The sequence below is a fragment of the Amblyraja radiata genome, chromosome 29 (genome assembly GCF_010909765.2).
Source record: "Amblyraja radiata isolate CabotCenter1 chromosome 29, sAmbRad1.1.pri, whole genome shotgun sequence".
In the NCBI taxonomy this organism is placed as follows: Eukaryota; Metazoa; Chordata; class Chondrichthyes; order Rajiformes; family Rajidae; genus Amblyraja; species Amblyraja radiata.
The window spans coordinates 25,536,560-25,552,371 of record NC_045984.1 but is presented as its reverse complement, the minus strand read 5'-3'; the positions used below and the strand labels follow the sequence as shown (position 1 = coordinate 25,552,371).

Below are 15,812 nucleotides of genomic sequence, written 5' to 3'. Positions count from 1 at the left end.
TCGCAAGTCAGTGAGCAGCAGTGATTTTGGCATTGAGCGACTCCGTGCGTCATGCCCTTTGACCTTATGACCTTCCGTGCGACCTCCCAATACTATTAGATTAAGTGAGACCCGTTGGGTCCCATGTTCACATCGGAGGGCTGGTCCCCCAACGCAATATTCCTCCTCTTCTCCAATTCAAATATTGGTGGAGGGGGTAGGGGGGTGTGTGCTTTCTGGAGCGCTAGTATGGATGTTACGGGCCGAAGGGACTGGTTTCCAGAGGGCTAGTATGGACATTGTGGGCCAAATGGATATTTGGGCTGGCAGCTCAGTCACTCGGGCCTGGTGGGCTGGCAGCTCAGTCACTCAGGCCTGGTGGACTGGCAGCTCAGTCACTCGGGGCTGGTGGGCTAGCAGTTCAATCATGGCTATTCCTTGAAATTCCATTTTGGGCAGAGTGCAGGCCACCAAATTCAGTTTCACAACATTTCGGGCAGAGTGCAGGCCACCAAATTCAGTTTCACGGCATTTCGGGCAGAGTGCAGGCCACCAAATTGCCAAACAACTCATTACATTGTCCTTAAGGGCTAACAAATCATTTATTGCAAGTACATTGCAGACTCGTGGTTCAGTTGATTCGCAGCTTAGAATCACAGTTGTTGTCTCTCCCTCGCCATTTTCCAGAGTGACTGACTCGTGTCCAGGCATCCGGGATTTTATAGTCCTGCCCCCCCCACCCCCAGCCCGGAAGGGACGTCATGGTGATTGATTATCTCGCCTGTCAATCAGCTGATCTCAAGATTTTTTTAAACACTCATATCGTATTTATTTTTCATTGATTGGAAAAATCCACAGGGCTGCCTCAGCGGAGGAGGACCGAGTAAGATGGCCAAAAATCATAGCGATATATGGTAGCGCTTTTTCTAAAATCAATGTACAGCGCAGACAGGAAGTGGTCAAGATGAGACTTTTAATTATATTTAATTATAGATATATTCTTGCTATGTGGATGGTGGCTAGACTTCACTATTGCCTGAAAATCATTGTTGGTTACTCTCTGCCAGGGTCATAGTTGGACTTTAGTGGACACTTTGAGTATGACGGCAAAAAAAATGTAACCAAAGTTTCTGTTGCTGATTTGTTTGATAATAGTAGCTTGTTTTCCATGTGAAGATTAGCTGATTAAGTTGTCAGTGTTTTCCCTGAATCCACACTGACCATCGAGCACCTCCCTACACTAATCCTATTATTCCCCGCACATGTCAACCAGTTCCCTTCCGATTCTAACATTTGCCTACAAATAAGGAGCAATTCATGCTGACTAATTAGTCTATCGATTTGCATGTCACTGCATGTATGATGAAACTGGAGAACCCAACGGAAATTCATATGGACAGAGGGAGAATATGCAAACTGCATATGAACAGCTGTGGAGTGAGGGTTGAACCTGGAGCTGCAAAGCTGCGACCCACCCAGTCACGCCACTGTGATGTTTCAATAGTTAAGATCTGAAATGTAATCTGTACCTACATTTTATTTTTTCATCCTGGCGTTGGAATTACCCATGTTATCAGTCGAATGCATGCAATTCATTTGTTCCACTAACAGCTACAATAACATAGTAAATCTGCAGCAGCAGCCCTGATTTACAACTTCAGCAAGCTATGAATACCAGCATCAATGGATCATTCAGCTGCTAACTTGAGAAAAGTTGCTGACTTTGTGGAAATGTCATTCTTTTTCATATTTAATGGTGGAAAAAACAGTTGCTGTTGTAAACTTGAGGAATTCTCTCAGTACGTAATACCCCAAGGCTGGAGTAAATCAGTTGGGGTGATGAGGAACATAACCGTTCAGTTTATAATGCAAAGCATGCCGCTTGAAAATATATTTATTTTTATTGCTTTTAAAACCATTGATGAACGTTAACTAAATCATGGGGCTTTGGACCATGCCATGTTGTGTTGAGGTGATAGTTTATCTTTTGGTAATAGATTTATTGTAATCGTGTATAAACTTTTTGCTGACTGGATAGCATGTTTAAAAAAAAAAAAAAAAAAAAAACTAAAAAAAAATTCATACATTATCAGTATCTTTTCACTCAATCGGATCGTACTTTAAAACATTTTTTTTTTCATATCAGATTCAACTTTAATTGTCATTGTCAGTGTACAGTACAGAGACAACAAAATGCAGTTAGCATCTCCCTGGAAGAGCGACATAGAATATGATATCAATAAATAAATCTATTTACATGCATACAGTCATAGTGCTTTTCCTGTGGGAGGAGTGTCCGGGGTGGGGGGTGATTGGCTGTCACCGAGGTACATTGTTGAGTAGTGTGACAGCCGCAGGGAAGAAGCTGTTCCTGGACCTGCTGGTCCGGCAACGGAGAGACCTGTAGCGCCTCCCGGATGGTAGGAGGGTAAACAGTCCATGGTTGGGGTGAGAGCAGTCCTTGGCGATGCTGAGCGCCCTTTGCAGACAACGCTTGCTTTGGACAGACTCGATGGAGGGGAGCGAGGAACCGGTGATGCGATGGGCAATTTTCACCACCCTCTGCAGTGCTTTCTGGTCGGAGACAGAGCAGTTGCCATACCATAGTATGATACAGTTGGTAAGGATGCTCTCGATGGTACAGAGGTAGAAGTTCACCAGAATCTGAGGCGACAGATGGATCTTCTTCAGTCTCCTCAGAAAGAAGAGAAGCTGGTGAGCCTTCTTGACCAGAGTTGAGGTATTGTGGGTCCAAGAGAGGTCATCGGAGATGTTGACCCCCAGGAACCTGAAGCTGGAAACACGTTCCACCTCCGTCCCGTTGATGTGGATGGGGGTGCGTGCCGCCCCTAGACTTCCTGAAGTCTACAATGAGCTCCTTGGTATTCTTGGAGTTAAGGGCCAGGTTGTTGTAAGCGCACCATGCTGCTAGGAGCAGGACCTCCTCCCTATAGGCCGACTCATCGTTGTTGCTGATGAGGCCAATCACCGTTGTATCATCTGTATACTTGATGATGGTGTTAGTACCATGTGCAGTCGTAGGTGGAATTGGAGTAGAGGGGGCTCAGCACACAGCCCTGTGGAACGCCGGTGTTCAGGGTGAGGGTTGAAGAGGTGTGCTTGTCTAACCTAACAGACTGGGGTCTGTTGGTTAGAAAGTCCAGTATCCAGTTGCAGAGGGAGGGGTCGATGCCCAGGTTACCGAGTTTGGTGATCAGTTTAGAGGGTATAATGGTGTTGAATCTGAGCTGTAATCGATGAACAGCATTCTTACGTAAGTGTCTCTGTTGTCGAGGTGGGAGAGGGCGGAGTGAAGTGCCGTTGAGATGGCATCCTCCGTACTCCTGTTCTTGCGGTAGGCAAACTGATAGGGATCCAATGTGGGGGGTAGGCAGCCTTTGAGGTGTGCCAGGACCAGCCTCGCGAAGCACTTGGTGATGATGGGAGTAAGTGCAACTGGGCGGAAGTCGTTGAGGCTTGCCGCAGTGGAGTGTTTTGGCACCGGCACGATGGAAGTGGCTTTAAGGCACGTGGGGATAACTGCTTGGGCAAGTGACGGGTTGAAGCTGTCAGTCCAGACGTCTGTCAGCTGCGCAGCACAGGCCCTGAGGACGCGCCCGGGGATGCCGTCAGGGCCAGCAGCCTTGCGTGCATTAGTCCTACTCAGTGCCACGTACACGTCGTAGGGGGTGAGTGTGAGGGGTTGGTGATCAGCAGGGAGCACAGCCTTGATGGCTGTCTAGATTGTCCCTTTCGAAGCTGCCATAGAAGTGGTTAAGCTCCTCAAGGAAGGAGGCGTTGCTGGATGTGGGGGTGGTGTTTTGTAGGTCTATAGTCCGTGATGGTCTGGATGCCTTGCCACATGCGTCGGGGGTCGAAGTTGCTGTTGAAGTGCTCCTCAATTCTGAGCTTATGGCTGTGCTTGGCTTTCTTGATGCCCCTCTTCAGGTTAGCCATGGATGAACTGTAGGCTCGAGCATCGCCTGACCTGAAAGCGGTGTCCCGTGCTTTCAGCACTAGCCTGACCTCGCTGTTCATCCATGGCTTCTGATTTGGGAATATGGTCACCAGTTTGAGGGAGGTGACACTATTGATGGTGGAGTTTATAAAGTCCAGAACAAAGGATGTGTATGAATCAATGTCCGTGTGGGAGTCAAGGGTGGCCTGGGCTGCAAACTCCTTCCAGTCAGTGTTTCCAAAACACTGCTGAAGTGTGGAGTCCGCTTCCTCTGACCAGACTTTAACTGTCCTCACAGTAGGTTTAACCCGTCTGATGAGTGGGGAGTACTTAGGGAGCAGGAACAATGAGAGGTGATCAGACTGACCAAGGTGGGGAGGGGGACGGCTTTGTAAGCTTCAGCCATGTTAGTGTAGACTTTGTCCAGTGTCTTGTCTACTCTAGTGGCGAAGGAGACATGTTGGTGGAATTTGGGGAGTACAGTCTTCAGGTTGGAGTGATTGAAGTCACAGCAACAATGAAGGCTGCCTCGGGGTTGTGAGTGTTGTTTGCTAATGGCAGTATACAGCTCTTTCATTGCAAGCTTGGCATTAGCATCAGGAGGGATATAGGCTGCAGTCACAACAGTGGAGGTAAACTCTCTGGGCAGATAGAACGGTCTACATCTAACCAAGAGGAACTTTTGTGATTCTTTTTAGACTTTTAATGCCGTCTTGTTTCTGGAAAATATCCTGACCCTTGAGTAAAGTTTGAACTGGTGTTATAGATGGAGCCCAAAATATTGAGCATTGTTTCCCTCGTAATAAAGTAACATTTAAAAAAAAAAAAAAAAAATGTTTTCATTTTTTTCCTTATTCTATCCTATTTACACTAATGGTAAAGCTTTGAATGGTGTTCCCACCCTGCCTTTGCTGGATAAACAATGAGAAACTTCGAATCTACAGAATTCCAAAAATGTTTTGCTTGTTTGGCAGTCTTGTCTCGGTGCATTATTGATTTGTAGAACTAACTAGCATTGTAGCAATTGCATTCAAACCCAATCATGGGAAGCTGTGAAATTGAATTCAATACATTTATGAATAAATGCCAGAAAAGAATTGCAGCATCAAACATTTTTAACAGTAGTATTTGTTTTGTAATATTCTTCAGTTCAAGGACACTGAATCTTTTCAATCAGTACCAAGTTGTTTTCTGATCTACCCAGCCAGCTATTTATTTATATATACATATTTATTAACAATATAACCTTCATTATTTCTGGAGCTCGGTGATGATGAACACTAAATCAGTGTCTGTATTGTGAACAAATTCTTTCAATTAAAATAAGAAATGTGGGCAAGGAGTCATGAGGGTCAGTAGGGGAAAAATGATTGTTATAATCGCATCATGCTTGGTAAAGCCATGTATCTGGTCCAGCGTTTCAAAGCAGTTCCTTTCTAATGCTGAGCTTTCTATCTGTATTTCATCAAGAGATTATTAAAATTTGTTTTGTGGATAGTAGGCTTTTATGGTCTAAATCCTATGTAATTGAAGAAGTTGGATTTTAAAATGTGACATTTCTTTTCGTTTTGTCTGCATGTCACATTTCACTGTGGATACTGATGCAATCTTTGTAGTTGAAATTTAATGATTCTCAGCAGTGGAATGCAGTGCAGTAATTTTATTTCAATTGTTTTGCAGTAAAAGATGAAAGTGGATCAAATCTGTAAGTATTGAAAGTGCTCTAGATTTTGTCGAATGTACGACTGGCTACTGCTTAAAATGGATGTTGAGGCAATCCCTCCATTGGGAGTGTACAGAGCCCTTGATTAAGTGGCAGAAACAATGTACCTCACAAACTACACCTGGTTGGCCAATTGGGCACCGCCTGTGCCATCTGTGGAAGGGTCTGTGATTCTCCCATTTGGTCTCATCGGCCACACAAAATTAAATCATCTGTCCTGAGGAACTGACTAGGAGGATGATTTCCTCTTTAGTGAATTTAGTGTTTGAAATTGAATTTGAGGGTGCAAATTAATTTGAGATTCCAATAGGATGATTTTTTGGAAATTTTAAATACAGAGATGACTACAATTTAGCAATCTCCTTGAACTTTAGTTAGAATCTGGAATGCACTGCATGCAGATGTGGAGGTGCCATTTATGGCTAAGAGGGAATTGGATAAATGGTGTAGAAAAGTTTGCATGGCTGTCGAGGATGGAACTGTTTCGGATTGTGGGGTGCAACTAGTTGCTCTGGTAGAGTGTTGGAGCCAGCATGATGGTCTACTATGCTATACTTATTCAATGATTCAATGAAATGGTAAATGCTTTAATTTTATGTTAAACATTACAAAGATGTGGTGCACAATAATATTTCCAACTATTCCATTACTTTCATATATGGGAAAATAGTTGGAAATTTGCAGCTCTTTATTTTTGTTTTACATTGACTATAAATGGTTTAATGAAGCATAGATTCCCCTGTGCATACTTCTTGAATTTGCACTTGGCTTTGCGTTTTACTGCTCCTGCAGTCCTTTGAAACCACAGCCAGAATGGTAGTCCTAACTGGTATATTTTACGACAGGTCTAAGTAGGAAAACAATTTCATAAATCAGTCTTTCAAATTATCGTAAATTTTATCCTTATTGAGCAGTGAGTTAATGTAACGCGTGAATAAAACTTTTTTTTTTTTTTTTTAAATCCAACGCAAATGCTGAATATTCAACTGGTATGAAGCAATGTCCAATTATTTCGACAGAGCTCTTTGGCCACACCCTTCTGTCCTTCAGTGTATCAGTAAGATATAAATATATCCAACTGTGGCTAACCTTGTTATTGGTCAGGGTTTGCATGTCCTAGTCACCATCTATAACTTTTGTCACTCTCCAGCTTTTATAGTTTCTGTTCCACTCAAACTAATTTCTCACAGGTTGAGCTAATTAGTGCAGTTTAAGCTTTTAAAGAATAGATCATTTTAAATGCTCCAATTTTAGGTAACCTCCCCGCCTCAGTGTGCACCCTTTTCTCCCATTATCCCACCTGCTCCTCTTCCTCTCCCCCTCCTCTCCATCCACCTATGTCTCTCCCTCTGGCTTTACATTTTGAACCTCTTCTCTCTCTCTATCTGCCAATCACACCACCACCCTAACCCTCCTCCAACATGTATCCACCTATCACATGCCAGGCTTTGCCTTCCCCAAAAGACTTGATGCGTCACCTATCTATGTCCTCCAGAGATGTTGCTTGACCCACAGAGTTACTCCAGCCATATATAGAATTAGGTATCTTGTGTAAAACGGTCTCGTGTTACCTTTTGTACTTGGCTGTAAGATCGGCTCAAGAAGCCGCAAGGTGTTTTGCAATTCTATTGAATTGTGTTTGGCACGGAAGAGGAGTGAAAAGGCTTCTTTCTGTGTTCTATGATTTGCTTTTCAGCGATATTGCATTCTGGAGAATGCAAGTACTAACAAGCATTATGCTGGTGAACATGTAGAATGCCTGGTACACAAAAGTGCTGGAGAAACTCAGCGGGTGCAGCAGCATCTATGGAGCGAAGGAAATGGGTAACGTTTCGGGCCAAAACCTTTCTTCAGTTCCTTCCCATAGATGCTGCTGCACCCGCTGAGTTTCTCCAGCATTTTTGTGTACCTTCGATTTTCCAGCATCTGCAGTTCCTTCTTGAACAACATGCAGAATGCCTGTTCAGGCTGATTTTAAGGCAGTGGTAACAAAACTGAACCCTGTGCTCCCGATACAATCAGATCGGAGTTTCATATCTGTGAAGCATCACTTCCTCATTTCAGTGATCTAACACTTTGATATAAAAGTCAATGTTGCATTATCCGTTTTGGATTACATTTTGCATCGTGTACTGGCAATTTTTGCCCATGGACTTTTATGTTGCTTTGCCTCTCCATTGTTTTTATGGTATAATTGTTAACTTTTGCTTAAACTGACAATTGTTAATCGGGCTGAAGGGTTCCGACCCCAAACGTTACCTATCCATGTTCTCCAGAGATGCTGCCTGACCCACTGAGTTACTCTAGCACTTTGTCTTTTTTTGTAAAACAGCATCTGTAATTCCGTGTTTCTCATATTTGTGTTCGTATTGTGCCGTCAAGTGAAAGTGCAGTTTTCTTTTCTCCCTCCCCCAAGGGTTTCGGCCTGAAGCGTTGCCTATTTCCTTCGCTCCATAGATGCTGTTGCACCCGCTGAGTTTCTCCGGCACTTTTGTCTACCTTCTATTCTAGCAGTGGTGTATGTATTCATTAAATGTTACTGTATCATCCTATTCAACCTTGAGTCCATTCCAAACTAAATTAAGATTCCCAAACACATTTCAGGTTGCCCTGGTCAGACCAACAAACAGACTTTTGTCTCAAGTTAATTGCAAACTCTGTCTGTGAAAGGACCTTGTTAAGCCCAGGTTTCATTCTATGGTAGGTTTGAACTGGAATTTACCTTTGGGAATAACAACAGTGTAGACTTTTGTATACTTCTGCCAAATACATTTTGTTCTCCTTTGAATCATGTAGTAAAGGCAGAACAGAAGCCCTAGTCGTACTTGGTCAACATAACGAGTAGTTGCATAATTCCTTTAACAAAATGTTTCATTAACCTAGAATGTAAATAGAGCAAATTGACACCAAACTAAAGGGGAAAAAATGAGACTGTTAATAGATCTTGATTGGATGTTATATTTTAAATCAAAGCTTGGATGTTGGAAAGTTGATAAACTGACATGGACATGCCGACTGGGTAGTTTCCTTGGTAAGAAAAGACAAAGTGCTGGAGTAATTCAGAAGGTTTAGTTTAGAGATACAGCGTGGAAATAGGCCCTTCGATTCCCACCCACTGACATTATCCTACAAACACAAGGGACAATTTAGAATTATACCAGGCCAATTAACTAACCTGTACGTCTCTGGAGTGTGAAACCAGTACGTTTTGTAGGAGGAAACTGAAGATCCTGGAGAAAACCCATGCAGGTCACGGGGAGAACGTACAGTCTCTGTACAGACAAGCACCCATAGTCAGGATCGAACCTAGGTCCATGGCGCTGTAAGGCAGCAACTCCATCGCTGCGCCACAGTGCCGCCCAGGTCAGGCAGCATCTCTGTAGATCATGGATAGGTGACGTTTCAAGTTGGGACCCTTCAGTTCCTTGCTAAGGTTATCAATGGAGTTTACTGGAGATACCCGAGATGAACCAAATAGTTAAGGATTTTGTGGTCTTTACCTGTGATTTCTGAGATCAGAAAGTAACATTTTTAATATTGCATTCTGATGTTTAAAGTATTTTTCAAATGTTGACTGATTTGCTGATGTTGTGGTCCCATTGTATGACTTTAAATACCATTGGAAAAGTGTTTGGTTCTGCATATATTTTTTTCCACCTTGCTTGGGGGCTGCTGTTAATAGTGAAACAATCAATATTTGTCACTTTAATCTAGTACTATGCTATTCCAAATACATACCAGGCATATTCCAAGTTTGGAAGAAGAAAATATGTAATCTTATGGCTGGATGTTTTCATTGCTTTGAGATAATAACTTTTTATTTATACCGTGGCGCTTAATTCATTGTACAGTGCATTGCATTTCATGCTGATTATTTTAATTACTATTTTATCTATGAAGCGTTTTCAATCATTGAATTGGGCTTTAATGGCTTATTTTCTTTTCCAGAACATCCTCAATGGAGGAATTTCGTGAAAAGTTGAAAGGTGAGAGCAAGTTGGAATTAAGTGTTTGGGCCAATTTATTTGTGCATTGTAGATGGTGGGGAGGGGGAAGAATGGGTTCAAATATACTAGAAAGTAAGTAGGCTTGACAGGATAGATATTGAAACATGGAACTGCCGATGCTGGTTTAGATAGACACAAAGTGCTGGAGTGACTTAGCGGGTCAGGCAGCTATGGGGTGGTGGTGGAGGGGGGGAGAGAGGATAGGTGAAGTTTTGGGTCGGGATCCTTCAGATGCTGCCTGAACCGTTGAGTTACTCCAGCACTTTTCTATCTTTAAAATAGATGTCAAGATTTTTTTTTTCCTGGTGAAAATTAATGAACCAGGGGAAATAGATACAAGACAAGGTGTTTAAAACTGCAACCAGTGAACCTGTGGAATTGTCTGCTGCAGAGAGAACTGGATGCCGCATTGTTAAATATATTAAAGGTGGAGGTGGATAAATGTTAGCGTTTGAGTAATTGAGTACTCTGGGGTACTGCCATAAAAGGGAAGCTGTGGCTAGTGTGAATCAAACTATGATCATTCAGAATGATGGGACTGGCTTGGTGACCAACACCTTCTGTTTTCTTATGTTCTTAAGTGCAACATTTGGTTTCATGACTTTACTCACTACTGCTCAATTGTGTTCTACCCATCGCAGCTGTACAGTACTCTTGAGTCTATCTGTTTCAGACTAATGCTTGTATTTGGGATTATTGGCTGCAGGGCGAGGACAGACTTGGATTGTTTTCTCTGGAATGCTGTAGGTTGCAGGGAGGCCTGATAGAAGTGTATGAAATTGAGGTGTAGATAGGGCAGACGGTTGAACTTTTTTCTCCAGAATAGAAAAATCAAATGCTAGAAACAGCGTTTAGGTAAGGGAGGCAGAGTTTAAAGGAGATGTGTGGGTCAAGTATTTTTTACACTGTGTGGTGAATGCTAGGAACACGTTGCAGGTGATGGTGCTAAAGGAAAATACAATAGTGACATTTAAGATGCTTTTGGATGGGCACAGGGATATGGATTACGTGCAGGCAGATAAGAGTTGGTCTTGGCATCCTGTTCGGCAGAGATAATGTGGGCTGAAGGGCCTGTTTTTGTGCTATACTGTTCTATGTTCTGTATGTAGCATTTACATTTGTGAATTGTTTACCCAATGCATTTCCTTGTAGGGGGCCGTGTTGTACCATCTCGATTTCGAGAAGCGGCAGCCATGAAGAAGAAAGTAGTCAATAAGGTTAGAAATGTTGCTTTCCGAAGAAATTCTTGCTGAGAACATATAAAACATTGGTTTGCATTGCTTACTAACTTGAATGTTGTAACAGTTCCTAATAGGGTAAAAGATAACTTAATTTAAAAATTAAGATTAAAAATTTTCAACTTAAAATTTTTGTTTAAACTTAACTAAAATTAGTTTAATTAAATAATTAACTAAAGATTAGTTAAAGCTAAAAGATTAGTTTAACTAGATTAGTTAAATCTAGCTCAGCAGATTTTTCTTGTATAGCTTCAATGAGACCTGACACACAAGGTCTTATGATTTTATCTTTTCCTATAATTTATATTCATTTGAATTGTATTCGTTTTGCTAACTCAAATTATTTTCCCCAAGGCAATGATTTGTTGGAAGGTTGTAGTCATACACGCAGAGTCCATGTCGGCCATGCTGACTTGGATGTCCCATCTAAACTAGTTCCATTAAGATCCTTGAGATAAAAGGACCCTAGCAGCTTCTTTTTGGATACTAAGTTCCCTTTATTAGAGATTCTGAAGTTTGATGATGAGTTATTTTGTGTGTCCCAATCAGCGCCTCTATGTTTAGGCATGGTTAGTAGTAATTATTTTTGCTTGCATAGCTAACTCGGGTGGGCGGTGCGACCGACGTCGCAGCGGCCTCTGCAGTCCGTCTGTCTTTTTTATTTTAATTTATTGTCCTGTTGAGGGTATAGTTTGTAGTGGGTTTTTGACTGTGTGTGTGGGGGGGGCGGGGGGGGGGGTGGGTGGGGGAAACATTTAAGTCTCTTCCCTGTACGGGGACACGACCTTTTCCCTGTCGGGTCTCCGCTGTCGTTGGGGCCTAGCACCGTGGAGCAGCCTCCAACCGGAACGACCTGGGGGCTCAAGTCACGGAGCCGGTGGAGCTGCGGACCTACCATCGTGGAGCTGGCCGGCTTCGGAGTGTGGAGAGCTGTGGTGGCGGGCTGCTGCGACACGACTCTGGTGGATGGTGACACCGGGAGCTCGCGGGTCCCCGGTGGGAGACCGCATTGCGGGGCACCGGAAACGGCGACTTCTCCCACCCGAATTGCGGGGTTGAAGGTGACCTGGAGCGGGGCCTTACATCGCCTGGCACAGTGAGGAGGAGATTTACTGTGATGGATGTTTGTGTAAATTGTATTGGTGTGTGTCTTGGTTCTTTTCTTGTATGACTGCAGAAACCAAATTTTGTTTGAACCTCATGTGAGGTTTAAATGACAAATAAATGGTATTGTATTGTAACTGACCAAAATGCATTTTCTTATAGTAACCCTTGGATATCTCTGATTCAATGTTTGAAATCTGTGATGATGTTTGTCTCCTTGAACATGTCTACTGCTGGGCATCGTGTCAATGTTGTACAGATATAACTTAAAGCGTCCCAAACTATTTTTTGTTAATGCCCGGAGGTCAAAATACAACTACCAAAGTAATCTTCACCATAAATTAAGTTTGGGATTGTGAATGTGCCAGAGGAAACAAAATAATGTACGGTACCGAACAATTACTGGAATTTCAAATGTTTAAATGGAGTTTGGCTGCAAAACATACAGACATGTACTTAAGGTTTCAGAATGATGGAGAGGCTGTTTAAGATTGAGATGAGGAGAAATGTCATCACTGGCGAGGCACAGTGGCGCAGCGGTAGAGTTGCTGCTTTGCAATGCACGAGACCCGGGCTTGATCCTGACATTGGGTGCTAGCTGTACAGAATTTGCACGTTCTCCATGTGTGGGTTTTCTCCAGGTACTCCTGTTTCCTCCCACATTCCAAAGGCGTGCAGGTTTGTAGGTTAATTGACTTCTGTAAATCGTCTCCAGTGTGTAGGATAGAGCAAGTGTACAGGGATCGTTGGTTGTCGCAGACACGGTGGGTGAAGGGCCTACTTCCACACTGTCTCCAAACTCGTGCATTCAGATGGTAAATCTTTGGAATCTTTATTCTGAAGTATTGGGCATTGTGCTCAATTGATTAATAGATTTCAGAATATTTAGATAATTGACATTTAAGGGGATAGTACTTGAAAATGGTGCTGGAGTATATGATGAGCCATAGTCTTAATGAATGGTGGAGAAGACTCAAAGGAATGGATAGACTATTCCTGTCCTTGTGACACCTGGGATTCCCTGACCTATATCTGCTTAGCAGTGAGGGAGCATTTGTGATGACACTGAGAAACTTGCTTTTGGGATCCTAGCATAAAGTAGACCAGTTGAAATTGCAAAAGGAGCTGGAAGCTCAAAATATCCAACCGCTCACCCTTTTGGACACTTCTTACCCTATCCATTGCATAGCCCGCAGGTCCTGCTTTAGCCTCATCAGTGATCTTGAAATCTATAGAACTGGAGTGAAAACGTGTCATCCTCCAACCTGAGGGACTGTGTAAGAAGGAACCTCAAAATTAAATCAAAAATTTGGTAAAGAGAAAATAGTGACTTTAGACACAAAATGCTGGAGTAACTCAGCGAGATAAGCAGCATCTCTGGAGAGAAGGAATGGGTGATATTTCGGGTCGAGTCCCTTCTTCAGACTCAAATCGTGACTATTGGCGAAATGGGTTCAAGTTAAACTCAAATCAGCCACCACTTTAGAATGTTCTGTGAGTTAATTGTTTCATGGTGTTGCTAATCTCAATTTGCTGCTTTATTTAATAGATTCATGACCAAAGTTCTGGACCTGAATTAAAACGTAAGTAGCTGTAACCAATGGATAACTGGACCAAGGATCCAGATAAAGATCTTTCTAAGTTAATGAGCTGCTCAGAGCTCTGACAACATGGGTTTCCTCCTGGTATTCTGCATCCCTGCCGCATCCCAAAGATGTGTGGGTTGTAGATTAATTGGCCTCTTTAAAATTGTCCTTGGTATGCAGCAAGTGGATGCAAAAGTGGGATAACAGTATTGGTGTGAATGGGTGATTGATGGTCCACATGGACCCAGCTGGCTGACGAGCCTGTTCCCATGCGGTATCTTTCAATCAATCTTTATCTAGAACTTGTAGCCAAAATTGATTACACCAAAACATGAATTTTTGTTCATTTAACCCTTAAGATTCTTGGTGTATTCAGCTAATCCCTAATTCCAGTGGTGTACTCTTTACCTTGTTTAAAACACTTTCCCACAATTGTATTATTGTTAACTGGTACATAGTGAAACGATAACAATATTGCAGATATGACTTGAAGAGAAAGCTGCTTTTTATACAATTGTTTTATTTTATGTGGGACGTTTTTGTTGATGCACCTGATTAGATAGAATAATTTTGCTTTAATTCTATGGTGCAAAAAATTTCTTTAAAGTTAGTGTTGTCACTTCCCATAAGCAAACACAGTAAAATTCTATTAATCTTGTACACTTGGGGCTTTGACGCCAGGCTATCAGATTTACTGGACTATCAGAAGTTATTTTATTGATACTCGAACACTTTTAATTCGCTTTTTTAAAAGATGTTTCAGTGACTCAAAAAAATTTAAAGGGAATGCGGGAAACAAGTCAGTAAGTTTCTGGCTGTAGAATTCAAAACATTACCCAAATGTTAGACAGATACTGCAAAGTCATAGTTTTCAAATGGTGGGGTATCAAAGTTTAGTCTTGTCAGACTGCAAGTCAATTGTTGTGCCTAATGAATTGAACAGTGGGTTGTTGATGTGCTGTCTATTTCAACAGGACACAATGCAGAGAAGAAACTCTTTAACCTCCATTCTACAGGGATTGAAGAAAGCATGCTTGTGCCTCCAGACTGGGATTTGTCAGTTATGAAATGTAAGTTCCCTCCTGGAGAAAAGGCTATTCTCCAGGTCCGATTCCTTTTTCTCATATGTTTGAGATGGGGGGGGGGGGGGGCGCTTAACAACAAAGAATAATATAAACAAGATGTGCAAGACTTGATAGCATGAAGGTTCATGATATTAATACTTGGAATATGGATGTTTTCAACTGTGACCTGTTTGAGCTTTTTGTGTCAGATTTAACAAAACACTCTTTTGGAAATTGTGTATTTATTTTCTGCCTTTATAGAAGATAAAGAAAATGATTTTCCATGTTGAATTTCAGCTGAATATTCCCCAGTTGAAGTCCCAGAATGTACAGCCACTTTCGAATCTTCTTTGGTAAGAATTTGCGCATCTTGTGCAATAAACATGGTGCAGCCTCAGGAATTATTTAGCCTTTTAATATTAAAACGTTGTCTGGGCTGATTTATACCTTGGCAGATCAGATGTGTGGATGACCCGGAAGGAAGACTGCGAACTTGCACTTTAAGCTCCCAACTTTTTAAACCTGAAGGAATTTCATGATTTGTGAAAGGATTCTGTTCCCGTTGAGCGGGGGTTTGATTTTAGGAAAGGATGGATTTTTCAGCATAATGGATTTTTCAGTACAATGTTTTCATGTGTGTGGCGAGGTGTATGATTCAATGTAGTGAAAAATAGCCTGACTATAAAAAAAACGTGTATGTTGAACGATTGTAAATGAAGGAAATACTGAATTTTTTTCAATTTAAATGAATCACCGACAATAACAGATTTCTGTCAAAATTGGGAATCTTTAGAATTATTTTCATCAGGGGGCTGTGAAAGCTTGGTCATTCAGAATGTAGATTGGGTGATATGGGGAAAATGGAGGAAATTGGGGCTGAAGAGGAAGATCAACCATGGTCTTGATGAATGGCACAGTAGACGTGAATGTTTAGAAACATAGAAAATAGGTGCAGGAAGAGGCCATTCGGCCCTTCGAGCCAGCACCACCATTCAGTGTGATCATGGCTGATCGTCCCCTATCAATAACCCGTGCCTGCCTTCTCCCCATATCCCTTGACTCCACTAGCCCCTAGAGCTCTATCTAACTATCTCTTAAATCCATCCAGGGAATTCCATTAATTCACAACTCTCTGGGTGAAAACGTTTTTTCT

The 15,812-nt window shown here is 42.2% G+C and overlaps 1 protein-coding gene across 1 annotated transcript in view; it reads left to right on the top strand.

The window, feature by feature from the left end:
• haus8 (HAUS augmin like complex subunit 8) overlaps nucleotides 1–15,812 on the top strand; it is a 51,188-nt gene that overhangs the window by 12,527 nt on the left and 22,849 nt on the right. Inside the window, exons 3-8 of the mRNA XM_033046943.1 lie at nucleotides 5,618–5,642; nucleotides 9,609–9,646; nucleotides 10,820–10,884; nucleotides 13,559–13,592; nucleotides 14,570–14,665; nucleotides 14,957–15,012. Coding sequence (XP_032902834.1) covers nucleotides 5,618–5,642; nucleotides 9,609–9,646; nucleotides 10,820–10,884; nucleotides 13,559–13,592; nucleotides 14,570–14,665; nucleotides 14,957–15,012 — 314 coding nt within the window. The remainder of the gene's footprint in view (nucleotides 1–5,617; nucleotides 5,643–9,608; nucleotides 9,647–10,819; nucleotides 10,885–13,558; nucleotides 13,593–14,569; nucleotides 14,666–14,956; nucleotides 15,013–15,812) is intronic.